Genomic DNA, 20,810 nt, shown 5'->3' with positions numbered 1-20,810 from the left:
TCATTCCAGCAGCAGAACAATCACTCCTCCTGTTCTTATTCTCACATCCCAGGGGCATACTTTGAAAGTATTTGCAACATCTTAGCCAGAATTTCAGAAGATCTGCTGCAGACAAGATATCTGCTCCAGAGTTCACAGGTGGCCAAAGCAAATCCCCAGGGAGAAACACAGAGTTTATCTCAATCTCCTCACATGCAAGATCAATCACTTTGCTGTTCCTCAGATTTTACCCTGTGTTAGTTAATGAAGCAAGAATATGGGCTTTAAACTTTTAAGTCATGCTCCACAGTTGTAAAATTTCCCTTTGTCTTTTATTATGCCTTTGTCATTCTCTTCATGCTGCTTTTATTCAACATCTGACAATATCCTCTCTTCTTCTGCCCTCTCCAAAGATAGGAAATTACAAATGCAACCTCTAACATTCGTGTGCTAACCTCCTATGCTGCCAGTCACAGAGCCAACACTGTTGTTATGTCCTTGGCTATTTTCTCTCTCTGGAGAAGGGGATGATGACTTCTATGTTTATACACTGTTAACACAACAAGGTCTCCTTCTCAGCTCACTGTGAAACCACCTCAGTTCAAGCAAAAAACCTTAAGCTGTCTCTAAAACCTCTGCCTTCTTTTAGAAACAGAAACAAAAGAAAAACCTTTTATAATTATCTGTTTTCCAAATATAGAAATTAAATTACATTCTTTAGCCTCACACTAGTTTTGCTTTTTCTTTCAAACTCCTTTTGCAATATGAAGGACTTAATAAAGGTAAAGGTTTCCATTAAATACCCACCTGTTCCAATTTATTATCCCTTTATCTTCCAATAAACTACAGCACTGACAAAGTATACTTACATCTTTGAAATCTACTCAACTTTCCAAGTGCAAAAGGTGAATTCCCACTTTAACTTTTGTTTTAAAATAAGCATGCTACTACTGTTAGTAATTTACAAGAAGTGTTTGATTAAACTATCAAAGGAACAGGGTCTTCTGTTTTCTCTGGATGCCTTCTTCAAATAGAAAAAAAAATACATACATTTAAAGCTAGAAAGAGCACTCTCAAAAAGTTTTTTTTAATCTATTCTTCTAACTTTATCACATGCAAATAGAAACAGAAAACAGAAGAACATTTTACTGTTTGAAGGTATTATCATTCACTGACCTCTGGAACCTGAATTAGTTTCCCCTTTCTAGCTCACATATTTTCTACATTTCCATTACTCAGTGTTCTAATCCTACATCTCATGGGACTGAATTCTCCACCTTCTCAATCAACGTCTCCTGGATTATTGTATTTCCTTTTCACTTTCTCACCATTCACTATTTCCCAACATTCAAAAGTTATTCTTTTAGCTGCCCTTTCAATAGCTGCCTTTTCTGATCCCAGAAGTCTTTGAACTGTATTAAAAATTATCTCTTAAAATGCTGTAATTAATAAAACCACATTAGAATACAAAAAAGGGAATTAAACTTCTAATTATAGCCACTCTAAACACTAAACTCATACTGTGTGTATAAAATAAGGAATATAACTTCTCTGTTATTGCCATGGATTAAAACTACTGACCACAGATATAGTACAGCTTAAACTATTGCCAGAAAATTCTGTATGAACATGTATGTCACCACCAGGAATTTTTAGAATTTCTTCATTAAGGGGAAAAACCCAATATCTATCTTTTTGTGTGTATGTCTGTTAAATGCCCTATATCCTGCATACTTTAGTAATTGTCTGGTGCACCAGAGCAACAGATTTTATACTAATATCCTTTTGCAGGATATTAATATATGGCAAGACTGCTGTACTATGCTATTATCAGTGCATGTTAGAGTAATTCAGTACTTTCTCCCTTTCTTTGTCCACACCTCTTCCTTCCTATGCATTGTTCTGCTATATTATTTGTATTGTGAATTAGTTTACAGGCAGATGGTATAGCCTAAAAAGTTATTTTTGTCCTCATTTTATACTTGACGGAGTTTATAGATATTATTTTATTTAGTTCAAAAAGCTTTTAATGACAGTGCACACATAATTTATTACAGCTGGATCAGGATATTTCATTTTCCCTGTGCCTGTTTGGTACAGCTCTGACCTCTGCAATCTTTTTTTCCACCATCCAAAAAAAAACCCTCCCAAACCTCAGGTGTTGCAAATTAAATTCTCAAGCACAGCCCAAGCATCTAGAGCCACAGTAAATGTGGACTCTGATTTTGCTGCTGCTGTCTCTCACACAGGTGATGTGCAGTTCACACAGTAGAAGTGTATGTAATATTCATCTGGTACATGTTTACTGGGGTATAACTCTGGGTACATGTTTCCTGTGTGGTTGTACGTATGTTAGATAGCATTGCAATTACTGACTTGGACATATTTACAAAATTACATGGGCATTTTACGCCCAGCATTTAAAACAAGACTTTCTAAACAGCAGATGTACAAGATCATCTGGTATCACTCCTGGTGAGCAGTGCTGCAGCTACAATAACTCCATTAATAAGGCTACATTTGGGGTTGCAATTGTCTCCTTCCTTAACCAAAGGAAATTTTATTTATTTATTTATTTATTTATTTAATTTTATTCCTGCAGAAATGATCAGGGGCAGATCATACCATCCATTCATATAGTCTCTGTAGAAGAAAGTTTTACCCAGCTGTATTTCTTTTCAAGCCATTTTTAAAATGCTCCAAACTTTCTGTGCTTTTGTATTACTGAGACAGTGACAAATTGGGAGTAAGGTACAGAAGAAAACTTACTTTCATCTCTTTGGGTCAAGCTGCACATTTGCACTATTTATGGTCAAAATAGTTTGCTTTAGTCTACTTCAGCAGCTTGGAAGAAAGCATACACAAAATTTGCTCACAATATTTGGCTAATTCTTAACTTGAATGAGAAGATTGAACACTTGAGAAGATCTCTGCTCCAAAAAGCAGCTGCTTTATTCTAACAAAAATAGAATGTAGCTCAAAAAAGCCTTTCTTTCAAGCACACAATCTTCAGATATTATGCATCAGCATGCAGAGTGTGTCTGTCAGATGTTGGAACAAAGCTTTAAATTGTACCATCTAACTTAATTCTCAAGACAGGGTCAGCACATTCATAGGATTGTGGGGGTTTTTTTCATCTTTGAGAAGTCCTTTAAGTAATATTTATTTAGCTCCTTACATCTTCATCAGCACTGATTCTTGCTTTTCGACTCCTTGAAGTCCAGATTTTCCCAACATAATGCAAAACAGGGTTATATTAAATGTGTGATCACCAAAAGAATCACAAAATTGTCAAAGGCTACTTTTTAAATCAAGACTTGTTTTCATCTCTCCCCACTTCCAGAACTTTCTTCCCGTATCAAGATGAAATAGAAAAATAAAGGGAACAGAATAAAAATGAATAGAAAAGAAAGGGATTGCTCAGTACATCCTTTTTTGCAGTTTAAGTTTATTACATAAGTTTTATAGCTCTCTAAATTAACTCTACATGGGACCCACCTGTTTTTTCAGAGGTTTTCTATAAGCACTCTACACTTCTCCAGGGGAAAGTTCTCAAGTGTGTCCTCCAAATCCTCCTTTCCACTTTGCTGCAATCCTATTTCTTAATTCACCCCATTCTCCCCTGTAAGGGTTTCTGTGCATTTTCCAAGTGGAATTTTCTCCTTTTTATGAATGTGTGTGTGCTTACAGCTCTCCTTTTATGCCAAGGGCACTTCTTGTAGTCCCATTGTTTTTGCCTTCATGCTTTTCTCACTCCTGCTCTTTCTGTCCCTCTCTCTTAAAAACTACCATCATTTATTTTCAGCTAATTAAGCAGAAAAGCAAAACATTAATTCAAAGCTATATTAACATCTTTAAAAGAATGAATTGACTATAAAAAGCTTTCTATAAAAATATTTCCTACACAACATTAGAGATCTCTCTAATATCTGAATGTTATATCATATATATATCATATATAATATATATGATACTGAAAATATATGATATATATAATATAATAATATATTATCCTTTACATCCTTTGAGAAGCTTCAAACAAATGTCAGCAACACCATTTTGTGGGTGCCCTTGATTTTTTCATTCATGCTAGTCACTAGAATAATGAAAGAAAATTTCCATTTAACTTTATACTAGTAAACAGAGATACATACACTAATTAATTAAAGTAGCCAGCTAAAACATGAGGATATTTTATGCTGGCACACTGAGCTGCCCTGACAACAGGATGTTTACTAAAAAAGGGAATGAACAGCCCAGTTGACACAGTTTAAGATGTGACATTAATCAGGCATCTTTTGCTGAGCTCATAGGAATTGAAAGGTTACAACTATTGCTGCAGCTTTAAAGTACCCTCATAAAGGCCTGGAAATTCCTCATTCCTCCCTAATTAAGAACACTGCAAATGACACATGGAATGACGAGGCTAAATTCACACAAAATGTCAACTTTACTGCCTCATTCCTAGAAGAATATTTATATTTTCCCAGTGGTGTTTTTTTCCTAGAGATTACTCCTACCAGACAAAAATCCTTTTTTTTTTCTCATCTGTACTAGAAAACATACAGCAAGTCCCTTACTCTTAAATCTGGTTCCTTATCACTGTAGATCAGATGCTTTCAGTTAAAAGCACACAGTGCTTATACAAATGGACAAATGATGAAATTTGGTACCCTAGCAATACAGATCTGTGCATTAATTTTTAGGCTTTTGATCTTGAGACTACTAATACAGATTTCCACAAAATTATCTTATCAAAATAGGAAAAAACCCACAATTTTAATAGATGAAACTGAAACACAAATATACCTTTAATACCAGGAAACTGTGGTGTGACAGGAACAGCCCTTTAGAGCAAAGCAGTTGGTGTTGAGGACCAGCCAGATGCAGAACACATATTTCAAAGATACAGCTGGTTTGGTCATGAAGACAGCATGCCCATTAGCAGTCAGAAGAGATCCTAGGCTTTAGTGCCCCTTGACAGAAACTCACTTTGCGCACTCCTAAAAGCACTCCATAATACGAAACAAAGCAGAATCACTGGTGGCAACTTGGTAATTCTTTTCAAAAATGCATTTCTGACCTTAACCAAAATAAAATCCATCAAAATCAGCATACCAGAATGTAGGATCATTTAAGCTGGTAACAGGATTTTCCAAAATAACAGGGTATTTTAAATACTAGCTTCATTCAGAGTACAGCAGTGTAACCCTGGATCATCAACAGGCCCTCTTCCTCCTCCTCAGATTCACTAGAAACTCTCTGTCCCCACTTTTGTCCATTTTAATTTTTCCCAAATTAAAAGAGAAAATATAAGAGAGACAGACATATTTTATGCCTTATTTTCAGACAATGGTTTGACTGCTGCCCTGAATTAACTGGTGAACACATGCCATATCATAGGGAATATCTCAGCTCACTTCCCTCCTCCTCTTCTTATGAGGGTTCAAAATAATATCCCCAAGGGAATGCCTAAACCATTTTACTGTTCTTTAGCTGAAGCAGGTTGTTTTGCAGGGAGGGATGAGTCAGTGGGTAAAATGATTCATTGTCTATTAGCCAGCATATCTATTGTCTTCTGACAATTTTACTATTTTTATTTACAGGAGCTTTTCAGTCTCTGTCTATGCTATATCCAGAAAGCACGTGAACAATCACAGGTCAATAGCTCATTCAGTGAGAGAACTATTAACAGATTAATAGACTACAGCTCCCAAATCTCAATCTTTTTGTATTTTCTCATAATTACCTTTAAATGTTAAGATTCTTGAAGTTATCATTACATGAAAACAAAGATTTTAAAGACCTTCAAGAAGTTTCTTACCACCAGCAAGTTACAAAAGTATTTAGAACATTACTGTGTTCTGCAATTCCTGTCTTGTGCAATACATTTAACTAAACAAGAATTGGAAATATCATGCAGTAGGAGAATGTGGTAGGGCAAATGCATATTCATGTGATACAAAATGTGCTTGTAAATATTAGTACCTCATATGTATCCTTATTTATTGCATTGGACTGGTTACAGATTTAATATTCATTGTGTCAATGACTGTATCACTCTGCTGACACCCTTCTATTTCCAAAAATAGGTATGTGATGTGATTAACTCACTCGAAGTACACTTGTGGGTACCTTCCATAGACAAGGAGTTATCTTGCTATTTTATCTTTTTTTTGACACTTTTCTTTGGCTATTTATATCACATCTGAAAGGATACCATCTGCCCTTCCGTCTTCATGAGATTAGTAGCTAGAAAAAATTTTGATATCTACAGATTCCAAGGTTTTCCACATATAAAATCTTTTGGTAATGTTTGTCACAGCTGAAATATACTTAAGACTTTTCAAACATGCACAAAGATGTTTCAAACCACTGAACCAGATAATAATTTTCAACGGTTACCAAAGCCATATTTATTAAAACATCTAAGATAAACTTAATTGCTACTAGAATTTAACAATGCTCTATACATTTTAAATGTTTTGTGAAAATCTTTTCAAAAACCATCTTAAAATTCCATATAATTATTGTGCATTTTCTTGGTAGAACTGATTGTAATGCTCTTGCAGTTATATTCCCACACAAGCTATCTGCTGAGCCAATTTTAAGAGGATGGAACTTTTCTGCTACAGAATGCTCAAATCCAAGTGATGAGACACTCCTTTGCAGAGAAAGTGGCTGACACAGCACTAATTGGCAATATCCAGCTGTCTTCTGGGAAATGTGATTAAATGTGGCTACTACTAAGAGAATTTCTGTTTCAGAATGGCAACTGAACCTCACTTCCACTATCTAACACAATGACAAAAAGCAAATCTTAGCTGTACTAAAATCCATTACTTACCTAGCACTTAATAAAATGGCACTTTTTTTGTTTTTTTTCTCTCTCACTTTTCTCTTTCCTTGTTCAATATGATTAGATTTGGCCCAGGCAGCATTAGTAATTTATACTGATGAGTGACACATTACTTAAAGTGACATATATGGCTACATTTCTTTGAAAGACTTGAAAATAAAATCAACCTTGAGAGTAAACATGAGCACTTGATTGGGTAACTATGATAATGTGTTCAAATCTTATACATAGACCAACAATTAAAGATCTAATTCTTCTTCTGTCATACAGAATATGATTACAGGTGATGTGCTAAAATAATTTGCAAGGTAATAAAGCTGGATTAATGAGGAATTACAATATATAATTCTTCTTTAATTACATACCTTCTTGTTCTATGTAAAACATAAGACAAGAAATATATTCCTAGGTTAAGAAATTTATCTCAGAAATCTGTAAGAAACAGATTTTGCAGTACTTTGCAACATTAGGGTGCAACAGGATGCCCCCAGCCTCCAGACATACCTTAGCACATCAGGAGTCCCTGTTTATGTCATTGCAAAGCACACACCTTGCAATCTCCTGCTGTCTGCTTGATTCTTGATGAATATTCAAGAATTACTCACAATGGAAATGTAGGATTTTTTAATGCTGCTGTCCTGGAAGCCTATCTCATCTAACTCAAGAATTTAATCAGGATCCAAAAGGTTTAAAAATTCAAGTCAGTTACAGGCTTTTTATTCATACTTTTTTTCCCAGACATTACCAAATTCAACACATTCTACTAAGTAAGTATAACAATTAAATTTCCAAATTGAGTATTAACTGGAAGTAGTGATGATCAATTACAATGTATTGCTAAATTTGTTTATGGCTCCACTGTCAGCATGAAGTCCCTAATGATCAATACCCAAAGAGCTCCTTATTTTAGGAACTCTAGAAGTAGAAAGAGAACTGGATTGACAAAGTAAATCTGAATGTACATCAGTGCTGCAAGCTATGATTCTTGGGAAGCTACCATGAAGCAACTGTGACACATATGTATCTTCCTTTTGTGACTTCGCTTGAAAAGGAATGTAAAATGGAGAAAATTTGCATTAAAAACCATATTTCCTGTCTTTTACATTTCAATATAGCATCTTCAATATGCAAAATTCACTGTCACAATGCTTCCCAATATTGCACATATCTAGAAATCAAATTTCAAAAGCAAGAAAGAGAAAGCCTACAGTTCTGTAAGGTGCAAGTAACCTTGTTTATTTTGCCCTTCCCACACACTACTCCTCTTTCAGCCTTCTCACATTCTTTGAGAATATGCATAGGTGCACACCAAAGAGGATGTATAAAATCTTCCTGTTGTGCTGTGCTGCTCAGAGCTCAAAAACTGCTTTTGTTTTTTATTCTCTCACGCTGTGTTAGCATAAAACCACATTTGGTGGCTTTATTTCAATCACGACACTAGGTGATTTCTGGATTTTTCTCAACTGCAGCTAGCTCCCAGCAGAGATTTCTTGCCACTCAGTACTACAGCAACAGGCCACGTAGGCTGTAATTTCATTTTGTCATGGCTTAGGAAGAGTAAGTCACGATTCAGCAGCAGAGCTATTACCCAGATAAACCATAACTGTAAGCAGATTTTCTTAGAGGCATAACCTAAAGAAGGTACAGAGTAGCAGCAGCATTTTGAACAGCTGCCCATGAAGAGATTTTGCTTCCTTATTCATTGCCTTACAGTAAGTAATATTTATTATACATAAACTAGAGCTTTAGTAAATTAAATATTAGATTGTGTATGTTTAGATTACATGCATTAAAAATGTACAACCTCTATACTGTTTATGATTTGTTTCCAGTATTATGTTAATCAGATACCTCTTAAATGTTCCACTGGCAATTGGACTTGGGTGTGTATTTAACCAAAGCAATAGCTAATGAATGAGTTTGTTTCTAATTTCAGCCATCCAGCTTTTTACTTCAGTAACGTATTTTTCATCACAACAAAGCAAAATGATCAAGACAACTTTTGAAAAGTAGGACTACTTCAGTCATAATTTGATTTACATAATACAAAGCCTCATAAACATAAATCTGCTTCATTTTTGTATTGTGTTTGTGTGGCAAGGTTTTGGCAGCAGGGCAGGGGGCTGCAGGAGTGGCTTCTGTGAGAAGCTGCCAGAAGCTTCTCCTCCATCTGATGGAGCCAACGCCACCTGGCTCCAAGAGGGACCCACTGCTGGGCAAGGCTGGGCCCATCAGCAACATGGATAATGTACTCAAGGATAATGTACTTCAGAAGCAGGAAAAACCTGCACAACAGCACCTGGAGAAAGCAGTGAGAAGAACAGCTCTGCAGACACCAAAGTCAGAGTAGAACGAGGGGCAGGATGCGCTCCAGGTGCCAGAGCTGGGATTCCCCTGCAGCCCATGGTGCAGCCCATGGTGAGGCAGCTGTGCCCCTGCAGCCCAGGGAGGGTCACGGAGATGCAGAGATCCACCCACAGCCCATGGAGGATCACAGGGATGCAGAGATCCACCCACAGCCCATGGAGGAGCCCCACACCAGAGCAGGTGGATGCTCAAGGAAGGCTGTGATCCTGTGGGAAGCTTGTGCTGGATCAGACTCCTGGCAGGAGCTGTGTCCCCAAGGAGAGAGGAGCCCAGTCTGGAGTAGGTGTGCTGGCAGGACTTAGGAACCCACTGGAACAGTCAGATCCTGAAGGACTGCACCCTGTGGAGAGGGACACAAGCTGGATGGAGCAGCTTGTGAAGAACTACTGCTCTCACACTAAGACGAAGAACACTGTGCAAATGTTCAGCTTTGGAGAAAACTCTGTATTGCTGGGTTGTTTATGAAAAAGAGCAAATAAAGGTAAGCAGCAAGGGATTTGTTCCTTCTTCTGCATAACAAAAAATAGAGGGAAGAAAACAAACTTGTAAACGAAAAAAAATTTTGGACCAAGTCCCATTAAAATGGCTCTTTTCTTTTTCTTTCTTTTTTTTGTTGTTGTTTTTTTACAAAAAAGTATAATTTAAAACTGCAGTGCATATTTAAATCTCAATTTTCTACAAACATACCACAGGGAAAAGAGACTCTTAGGAGGTTCATTTTAACTGTTGGTTTTTTGTCAAAGTTTAATGCAAAAAAAAAAAAAGTATTTTACTTTGCACTCCTAATTGGCAATTTATTTTTAGATTACTTTTTTGATCTATCCCAGTGTTATCTTTCAGAATCAGAAATTTGGTGTTGCTTTTGAAACAACAATAATACATTTTAAAAAATAGCCCAATATTCCAATTTCTTCATTCTTTAAACATCTGGCTGGTATTAGCTGCACTATCATCTTTCAAAGATAGACTTTTTCAGACAATGCTTTTTCATGTGAAAGACAATGCTATATTGTGTTTTTCATTTTCTGGCCATCTTTTTAATACAGATAATCTGCACCCAAAAAGTACAAGCACTAGAAGCCCATGATGAGGACCTGGCAGTCAGCACCAGGAAATATTTGAACTGGTAAAATTGATTTTGATGCAGAGAAGAATTAAAATACTAAAGGTAACCATCTGTTCCACAAATTCTTTCCAGTGCTTAACCTTTTTTTTTTCTTTTTTTTTTATTAAAAACTAAGCCTCCCACCTAGACTATGGGAATCTTCTGCCAACTAAGTGCATCTGAGTTTTTGGATTAATTTGGGGATTTACTACCAACGAACTTATTCACTATTCATAAATCAAGTTCCAACTTAAGTTAATTTCAAGGCTGATTATTTTTGGAACATTTTATGGTATAAATTATTCATTACATAGATGCATTGTACCTGTGTGCCAGAAAATAACAGAGTCTGTGCCAACTCATTTTTTTAAAATATGATACCTGGGAAGCAAATATTAAAACACATTTGGCAATACTTCAGCCAGGTGATATTGCAATACACTAAAAGTTCACCCTTTTGTTTTTACCATCTTGGTAGTGAAACCCCTTTCTGTGCTGTTCTTAAAACAGGGCATAAGTGGTGTAAGGACTTGTAAAATTTTCATATGGCCTTACAGATTTGGTTTATTTTCTCTTGCTCAATTTTAAGGAAATCACTCCAGTGACAATGTTTTACTGCTCCTCACAAACCTAGGAAGACAACAATGACTTCAAAATAATCAAATATTATCCAGTTGCTATATTAAAAAACATCTTTCTTTCTACGTCACACAGGAAACCAAAGTGCTAATTAAACTCTCGTCAAGAAACTTTAAAATACATAAATAAACACAAAAATGTCTAACTCCATCATTCTTTATGCCCATATCATAACATAGATCATAATATTCACATCTGTAGAAGACAGTTAGTGAATATATACAGTTAGTGAATTCCACTATGTAATTTTTCTGTAAACTACCTTAAAATACTCCTAAGTTCTGGCTGAAAAATATTGCATAAAAACTGAACATTTTTTCCCATTATATAATGTTCTGCTTGAAGCAGCAAGCAGATTTATTAGGAGTATACTTTTATCATTTCTCAGCTGCAATGCTGGGTTCCATGATGGCAGTACATTTGCTTCTATGTTCTGTCCTCAAAAGAAGGTGAAACAATCTCTGTGATTTAAGGTGACAAAAGGAGGGCCATCCTTTGTCCCAATATGTAACTGAAGCAAGTCTGAATTAATTCAGAAGACCTGTAAAGATTTTTTTTTCATAGTTTTAAAAAGTATTTTAGATATAACTATGTAAAATTGCATTGCATTGAATGACAAAATAAGCACATGTAAAACATATTTAGGGCAAGATTAAGCACTATATTACTACTGCATGCCAACCTCATCTGTTACATTCAAATAGGGCTTTCTTGTGTATACACACACACTGTCTCCCACTTCAGCTCAGAAAATTCAGCATTTTTACACATTCGGCTAAGGGATCCAAGTTGGGCAAGAGTAAACAAGGAGAAGAAATTACCAAACATTTGAAAATGTTAATTTTGCCTAGCACTCATGCAGCTCTAAAGTGAGATGAAGATAAAATTCAATTTGTTTGTAACAACTCAACTACTTCAAACATAAGGTCAAACTCCTTTTTTCCCCAGTTCTGAAATGACTGCTTTAGTTCTCATGCCTTGAAAACCTTAAAGACAGACTTTCTCCTAATTCTCAACCCAAATTAATCCCTTTTAGTGACCCCCAACAGCTAAATCAGAAAAGGCAGGGGTCTTATGAAAGAAAATTAAAAAATCATAGCATGAAGTGATTAAAGGCTGCAAAGTCACACATAGCCAAAAAAGCACTTAAAGCACTGCACGCCACCTCAACTTCAGTATTTCCTACATTTTGGGAGGTTAACATTACATCTTTGGGTTCATTGTTTAATTTTCAACACACTTGTGTGAAACTACATGTGTGAAGAAATGCTTCCCACGTCTGGAGAAAAGTCATAGTGAAAAAGATAAAATTCCATAAACTATAATGACATTGTCACCTGCACAATGCAGGAGTAGATCAGACACTTTTGCACTCCTCACAGACTTTCTTAATCACCAACCTTGTTTCTGATTAGAATAAAATTCCATGGACTACAAGAATTGAATTGTGCACTTTTTATTTTCATTTGAGCAAATTTAAAGGTTTGAAATACATTTTACATATTAAAAATTCCTTTAAGCTTAAAATATTATTTCAAACATTAATAATGTAATATTACAGTGTCCAAATACATTTGCATATTCACTATGTGAAAGCAAAATATACCCAAAGAAATACTTCTACCTGGCTAATAAGCAAAATCATCCAAGATTTTTTTTTGAACACAAAATGTGTACAAAAATATATTACTTGCCAGGGCTGGTGTGTTGTGTATTTGCAGTTCCAGAAAATATCTCCTGAGTGGTTTAGATGAGAATTCCGTGCTGACATGTATACTGACAATTTATTTCCACTGAAAAAATGCAGTACAGTAAAGAAATTAAATAAAAGGAAACTAAACAGAAGTCTAGAGATGAGGCAGCTGATCCTGCAGCACTCAAATAATGACCTGACACATACACTCTGCAGTGTTTTGCAAAATAGATTACATGCAAAGGTGAGCAGATAGAAACTTAGCTAGCATGGTCAGTGTAACCACCATGATAACATGTTTAAACTCCTTACTGTCTTGGTCCTTGCTGAAGTTTAAAATTTGAGGATATATTTCAAACAGGTTTTCTTCACTACAAGGCAATAGAAAGAGGTGCACATCTAATAATAATGAGACCTCATAGTAAGATCTTATTGTACATAATTGAAAAAACGGTCACACCACATTTATTCTTACCAAATATTACCATGGCATGATATTGGATTATTTGGTTTACATTCTATTTACCTTAAATTCAACTAAAACAAGTTGAAACAAGTGTCTATATTAAGCCTGAATACCACTAATAAAAACTACCAGGAAAATAATGATTTACAGTGCTGTTTGGCATCCTGAAATTGCACTATAATCCCTTCACGGGGTGAATGGACAGTGTTACAGAAATGGAGACCCTATAAGTTTATTTCAGCTTTCATGTGGTATAACAAAATCTATAATGTTTTTGAGATGAGAGAGCTTGTCAGACCTTAGTAGTGAGCATCACCCATTCCAAAGAAGTGACAGCAAGTATTACCAGCAGAGAAGCTGCTGCCCTCGTGCCCTACAGCAAAGTCACTGTCTGTCTATTATTTGACAGGCAGGGTAATATGGGAATATGCTATGCTGGTGGAAAAACTGACACAATTGCTGGAGAGTTCTGCAACTAGGATGAGCAAAATGGAAGTAGCGTGTCCAATGTCTGTGCCAGATAACAATTTAAATCACATGTTTATTACTGCTAAATTACATGCTTTGTACTGCTGACACTTGCAAGTGCTTGGCAAAATCTGAAAATAAAATAGCATTATTTGCTGTCAGCAGAATACAACTTTTCCTAAACATCTCAAATTGAATTTCATAATTAGAAGTAAGAATTAACAGCCATTATAAGCTCAGCACTGTGACCTCTCTTGTCATTGAAACAGTGTCATTTACCTAGCAATTCTTTTCAAGGCTCTATAGTGCTAATGAAGATATGTTGTTGGGGAATTTTAAAACATGTATTATAAGGGATTTAAACTGAACCAAAACAGATGAACAAAGTCAAAAGAATGAAAACTAAACAATAGTCTCCTTGGCCAAAGCAGAAAATTCAATCCCATTTTGCTGCTATAATCTATACTAGTAACTTCCCTGTGACACATCAAAAATTGGATGCAGTGAGTGACTGAGACTGAAATCATCAGTAGCTCAGGCTTGCAATTCATCCACAGGTCAGGCAGAGTGCAGGAAATGACCCAACTTTCTCTACACTTCTTCACTTCTGAGCTCCAAGCACACATTTGAGGGAATACTCCCTCTGAGGAGGGATAGAAAAAGCCTTATCATATCAGCTCCTCCTGTCTGTGAAAAATCACAGATATACAAAACACAATCCTAAAGCCATGCAGAACAAAGAATTTGAAAATTATGAAGTGCTGACAAGAAAAAGCCCTAATCCTTTAAAAATAGGCTCACATTATGGCTGAAAGGAGTTTAATTTGCTATCATATTTTTTGAATTTATTACACTGCATAGTATAAAACAGAAAAAAGCTATCAAAAAAGGCTTTGGGGAACATATAGGGCAATACAACTTTATCAGAGTAATTTCCCTGCACAGCTTTCTAGAAAAGCTACATGAAAGTGACTAAACAAAACCACAAGGAGTCCCCATAAGACAATTTTTTCAGTATCTTTCATATTCATCACATATTCTCTCAAATGCAATTCCATTTGCCTGTACTTGAAAGTGCAAGAGACTTTATTTAGATTTACTCATTAAAAATCTTTATGATTGAAAATCAGACACAAGAACATTTTTAAAATTTGTAATAATCACTGATTAACACAAAATGTATAACCATTCTACTGAAAAAATTAGTTTACTCTTTAAAACATTCTATTTTTCAACACACCTTAGAATTAACACACATCCTGCAGGAAGTGAAGTCCATCATAATTAATTTAACTCATAAAGTAGCTAAAAAATCGTACCTGATACACAATGTACTAATCTCCAGAAAAACACAACTAAAAACTGCAAACCTTTGGATTTTTCTGTTTACTTGTAAGTCAAGAACACAAGAGACACAAGATTTTAACTCATGTTATCAGGACCCCATTTTACTTAAAGCAGGTGACAGAAATTCAATAACAGTTTTAATTCACTCTTGGGATGTCTCTTGCATGTAAGTGGTACTCAAGAAAGACTGCTTGAAGTCCAAACTGTGGTGGACAGCTAATTTCCTGTGTCTGTCTCCCTACCTCCTTACAAAAGAACAATTTGATTAATCCCCCAGGGGGAAACTGAATAACATATTTTTGCAATTGGAAAGGGACACTAGCAAGCCAAAAAATGATACCACTCCCTGAACATTCTACATGTGCCAATCTTAAAAGTAAATGCATGACAGAGTTTAGGTATCCAAGAATGCCGGCAAGGAACATATGAGAACATCTCATCACAGCTGTGTCCCTGTGTATCCAAATACTGAGGCACTTACTAGGTAAAAGATTCTCTGAAATACAAACAAAGTGGCAGCAACATAAAAAATCTTGAAGACATTTAGAATACTCTTGTTTTTACACTGAGGGATCAGATGCATTTATACGCTTATGAGATGCATAAATACATTTATGAAATAAATTGGAAAGTGTCTCTTCAGAGATTATGGTGATGACAGAAAAGAATGCCAGTGCTAAAGAAGCTTCTGTGCAGACAAGCAAAGAATCAAAATCCTCATTTTTTGAAAAGTCAGTACCATAAAAGAATACTATTACTTTCAGTATTATTAAAGAGCTAATCCATGTCAAAAATCTAGTTTGACAATGTTATATTTGAACAAGGCATGCCAATCAATATAAGATATTGATAACCTTCATATGAATTTTCAGTGAAAGAAAAAGATTTAGTAATTCAAATCACCTTCCTTTGTTTAGAGAACACATGCATTTTCTCCGTCCCTAGAGGTTTGTATTCTGCAATACTCCTGAAATACTTTTTCTTGTCAATATTATCAATGCTGATACAGTATCTGTACTCACACCTTTCTCACAGAGAGCACATCATAAACAAGCATTTAACTAGCATAGTAAAATTGTCTTTACTGATTAAGAAGATTTCCATTTTGCATATGATCTCGGTTTTTTAATACTGATTTTGAAGACAATCAGAAATCTTTGTTTTATGACCTTCTACCAGAACAAACCTATGCACATCATTTCATAAAAAACCCCATACACTAAGTAAAACTCTGAAAACCAGGATACTTCAACTATTTTCAGGGTGCATTAACTTACTTTGGAGGACGTTGAGTCACACTCCTGACAAATCCATCCATAGCCAGTCTGTTTAGGAGACTTTTTCAAGGGAGGGTCGAGACAGCCAAAATGGTAGCAAAGCCTGCATTCATCACACCTGCAAGAGAAAAACAAAATACATATTTATATTAAATGGTACTTCTGTACTATTTTAGATTAAGCTTCCCTGCAATCCTCAGCAGAAGATTTCCTGATCCATTATCATAATAAAGAAAATCTCTTTTCTATCAGGGGCAATTTTAAACAGCCACTTCAAGTAGGTTCTGCTTAATCTGGGATATCCTGATGCAGACACTCACATATCACCTTTGTCATCATCTTATATAAATGACAACATTTCAAAGACTTGCAAATTAATGAAAAAAATTGCTTACATTTTTAGATAATTCAGTGTCATTCACTGCCTTTTTTCCCCAGAGATTTTAACTTTTTTTAGACAGTGACAATATTTATTTTTCATAGTTTTAAGACACTGTTTTGCACATGTTGTTTTTCAAGAAAAGCTTTGTGAAAAATTCACCAACATATTAACTAACTCAAGTATAATTTACAGCGATGAATTACATTTTTTTACACCAGGATTATGTGGTTGATAAACAAATGTACAAAGTATTTTCTCATTCACACTGAATTTTCTGGGAAGGGCATTAACTTAAATGGATTTCACTGTAATCTCTCACTTATGAATAAAAGTGCTTTGTGTACACACAACAAATTTATATTCTTTTTTAATAAACCCTTCCTTAGTGTTTTGCACTATGCATAGTCCACACAAAAAGCTCAAAACATACAGCATAGCTATTGTTAACCTACTTTTAATGTACCACAAATAGAAAAAATACTACAGTAGAACAAGTGTTTCATGAAGGGATTTTTAAATCAGAATAATAATAGGCTCAAAATGAGAAAGATATTTTTTAAAGCAAATTATAGAGTTTTTCATATACCCTACTGAATTTCTCTTTATTTGCATATCCCCCTGTATTCCTTTGTATGAAAAGGAAAGCTTTTTTCAAATTTACTTTGCAACAGTCTCTTCATTATACAGTCTTAAACTCTGAATTAAAGCCAATACAAATGATTGAAAAATAGGAAAGAGTATATGTTTAAAAATAAAAATTTTAAAAGAAATCCCCCTCCCCCCCACTCTCTTTCTCTGCTTTCCTGGCCACTCAATTTTTCCTCTATCCTATGTGCAAACACAAAAATGTCCAAAAATTGCAGTAATAGCATGGCACAGGCATCATCAGATCACAGACAGAGGGACATAACATTCTGTTTATCAACACAACAGACAGTGCATCACAGAAAGAGGATTCAACTAACAGCACATACTGCTGCATTAATAGAACAAAATGTTCATGTGGCTGCTCCAAGGATTAGTCTCACAATGAAAACAAATAACTGTTTTCAATAAAAACAAGTAACTGTTTTCAATGATGAGTGCTTAACTTCAGGGAATACTTTGTCCTTGCTGCCAAGGCTGGGCTTGCTAGCAGTCACAGGTAACACACGAGCACTGGTGAGGGTATGGCATGTGACAGAAATTAAAAGCAATAATCTGACTATCCACAGGATTCAACACTGGACTGACAAGGTTTTGATAATTTTTTGAAAAGGAGATATACCATATTGCAATATATATCCTTAGGATTGCTTAGCAGTGACTCAATCTAACTCCAGCACAAAGCAAACACTTAAAATAGAAAACCACCCTCAGTTTTTAAAGACAGAGGAGTTTTAATGTTGAAATATACTACTCAAAATCAGGAATATGTGTAGCTTTATTTCCTGTGAAAGGTCTATTAAAATAATAAAAAGGTTAAGAATGGGAGATGAGATAGGTCACACTCCTAAATCCCAACAGTGTATGTGACCTTCAGCAAAAGATTAAGCCTCCTCTGGGCCTCAATGTTCTCATCTGTAAAGGAGTATATTTTTACTAACCTATTTCTATATCTGGAATCTTATGCATGTAAGGGCTTGCACTTGAGCAGTGCTTATCAGAACTCCCTTCACGTAAACTTAAGGATCCTCTTAAATAACTGAAAATAAAGAAACATACTATTTCTGACTGACTTAGGGTATTTTCAGAGTTTAATCCTCAAATCTACATATGATTGAAACAGTGTCAATTTAGATTTTCTTTTTTTTTTAATGCAGTAATTGCTTAATATGTTTCTATGTTCAAAATAAAATGTTTCCTCTTTAAAATTACACTTTGGCATCTCTTACATTTTTACCATTTTTTATCTAGAATGTCGTACTTCCTGACTGCACTTTCAGACACGTTTCCTCAGTTTGCTGAGGGAGTTTGCAAAGCGGGGTTGAAATAACCATGGCATTGTGAAATTAAACATCATTCTAAAATGCAATGTTTTTAGTATTTATTGTCATCAATTTTTATCACTTCAGAGTGTTTAGTTTGGTAGAAGAAAATTTGCATTTTCCTAGAATGAGTTAAAAATATCCATATGAAGGTTTTCAGATACTAATAACTTCTATCCTCATCTGCACAGCTGAGGAAATGCAAATGAGTATTTTCAGATATCAAAACATAAAAAGCTGCATGGTGATAAAAGACTAAGTATACCAAATATTTTTAAATGCTTGCTTCCTACTGCTTTTTAGTGGAATATGAATTCTGTACCGGAAAACAGAAATGCACTGATTCTGAATTTCCCAGAGCATGATGCTGGGAAAATGGATGAATACCACTGTACCTTGGTTAAAGATGATGATCTAGCTGTCTGGCAATCACTGTCTGCTGAGACTGACTGGGGACAAAGTGTGAAGCTTACACACATCACAGTAAAAAAAAAAAATAAAAAAAAAAAAATTCTAAATTCCTAATCCAAAAGCAAACATTACACCTAATAAAACAAGATTAATCCCTCAAGTGTATACTATTAGCTGTGTTCTTTTGTCTAGCAACATAAAACTGATAGAAACGCCACTGTCACACTCAGAAAATGAGAAAGTGACACAAAATACAGTGTATTTTTGACTTAGTTATAGAGAATGAAATTGCTGGGTCACAAAAAATGTCATGCTGCCAGTCTCACAGCCTGTCAGTAAATGCACTCACAGACCCATCGCATTCCAAGCTCCTACAGACCAAAGGAGTCATGTGGCACCATCATTTACAGGAATCATCCTCCCATCCTGAACTTGGCTTAATAGGACAAACAAAACTGTTGGGATGGACAGGGGGGAAAGGGAAAGAAGCCAATTCCCCAATTCCTCCATATTACAGACTGTTGAAATTTTTATCCTTGTGCATTCAAGGTCACACATTCAAATTTAAACTAGCAAATATTTTATCTTGCTGCTATTTGTGGATAACTATTTTTGTGGTGAAGCACATGATTTACAAAAGCCATTAAGTGGTGAACCATCTTCAGCAGCCTGGTTAGCTGCTGTACTGAAAACTTTGTGGAAATAAAAGCAGAGCTCCACACAAAGACAACCTAACCTAACATCCTAAATTACCTCTAGCTGACAGGTAATTGCTTACTATCACTGTTATAACAAGTCTGAAATTACTTTATGCATCAAAATTAAAAATCACTGTGTTCCTCATTCCAGCAATTAATGAGGATAGATACATGCCCACTAAATAAGGAGAAAATGGAGTGTGAAGAACAAAGGTGAATTCTGAAGTAGTTATGATAAGAAAAAAGTTAAAAAAACACAAACAAACATGTTTTACTTAAAGAAGTATGGAATGGTCAGCTGCATCTTCACAGCAAGAAAGCTTAATTAGGGATTTCCATACCTGAAATACTTTTGCTTTGTTCTTTAATAGAGTGATCTCCATCTGCTCTTGCCCTTGGATTGTTTTTATTAGTTTTTTAGCAGTACAGCTGGCTGTGCTCAAGCCCTATCGTGTTCATAATTAAGTAATTATGCTCTAATCAATAGTGCAGATACTGATTTTACAATGTAAATGAGATAAATGAGATAATGGCTGGGGTCAATCTCATTTTATTTACAAAGCTCAGCACACACATCCAATTTCATTACATTGCATCTACCTGCACAGGAGGGAGTCTTATCAGTTGGCCTGCAGAAGTCTTCCTGCAAGCACTGGGGAAAAAGACCTGTGCTTTTACAGAGGAGCAGCGAATGCAAAACCCGCCCGTCACTGGCACATTTGTAAGTCACTGGTTAATAGCATCCAAAACCACAAAGAGCTGATTCAGCCAGAGCGAGGAAACCTATTTTGCATTCACGAGACAGCATCACCCATCTATAGCTGTAAAAGTAATTACCTACATGTCCCTGAAACACAACATTAATAAGCTAATCTTTAAATACAACTTTCCAAATATGCTTCAGAGACTACAGAAAAATCTCACTTATGTACGCATCATTGCACACTGCCTGCAGTGTCGTGCCAAGAGGTACCGTGGTGAACAAAATACAAAATTGCAAGATATATATATATACTGTTCCCCATTTGTCACAACAGCTTGGAAAGATTTACTTTAATGGAAAAAAACGATAGAAAACATTGATACATATCTCACCATTAGAAGTAGAGTATTTGTCATATAAGCCTTACTTGACAAACTCAGAATTAGTCA

The 20,810-nt window shown here is 35.4% G+C and overlaps 1 protein-coding gene and 1 long non-coding RNA gene across 6 annotated transcripts in view; one reads left to right on the top strand and one right to left on the bottom strand.

The window, feature by feature from the left end:
- Positions 1–20,810, bottom strand: part of PHF14 (PHD finger protein 14) — a 159,915-nt gene that overhangs the window by 37,732 nt on the left and 101,373 nt on the right. For 3 of the 5 annotated variants that reach the window (XM_074536606.1, XM_074536600.1, XM_074536610.1), the window contains exon 17: positions 16,201–16,318. In XM_074536606.1, coding sequence (XP_074392707.1) covers positions 16,201–16,318 — 118 coding nt within the window. Of the gene's footprint in view, positions 1–12,718; positions 12,743–15,149; positions 15,420–16,200; positions 16,319–20,810 lie in introns of those variants that run through there. The other 2 variants (XM_074536622.1, XM_074536618.1) reach the window with 2 other exon arrangements.
- Positions 8,354–15,871, top strand: LOC113460435 (uncharacterized). Its single transcript, XR_003382283.2, has 3 exons — positions 8,354–8,550; positions 8,775–9,686; positions 10,252–15,871. It is a non-coding gene; the product is annotated as an uncharacterized LOC113460435 (long non-coding RNA).

This window comes from Zonotrichia albicollis, chromosome 1 (assembly GCF_047830755.1).
Source record: "Zonotrichia albicollis isolate bZonAlb1 chromosome 1, bZonAlb1.hap1, whole genome shotgun sequence".
NCBI lineage: Eukaryota > Metazoa > Chordata > Aves > Passeriformes > Passerellidae > Zonotrichia > Zonotrichia albicollis.
The sequence above is the reverse complement of the archived record's forward strand: the minus strand, read 5'-3'. Positions and strand labels throughout refer to the sequence as shown.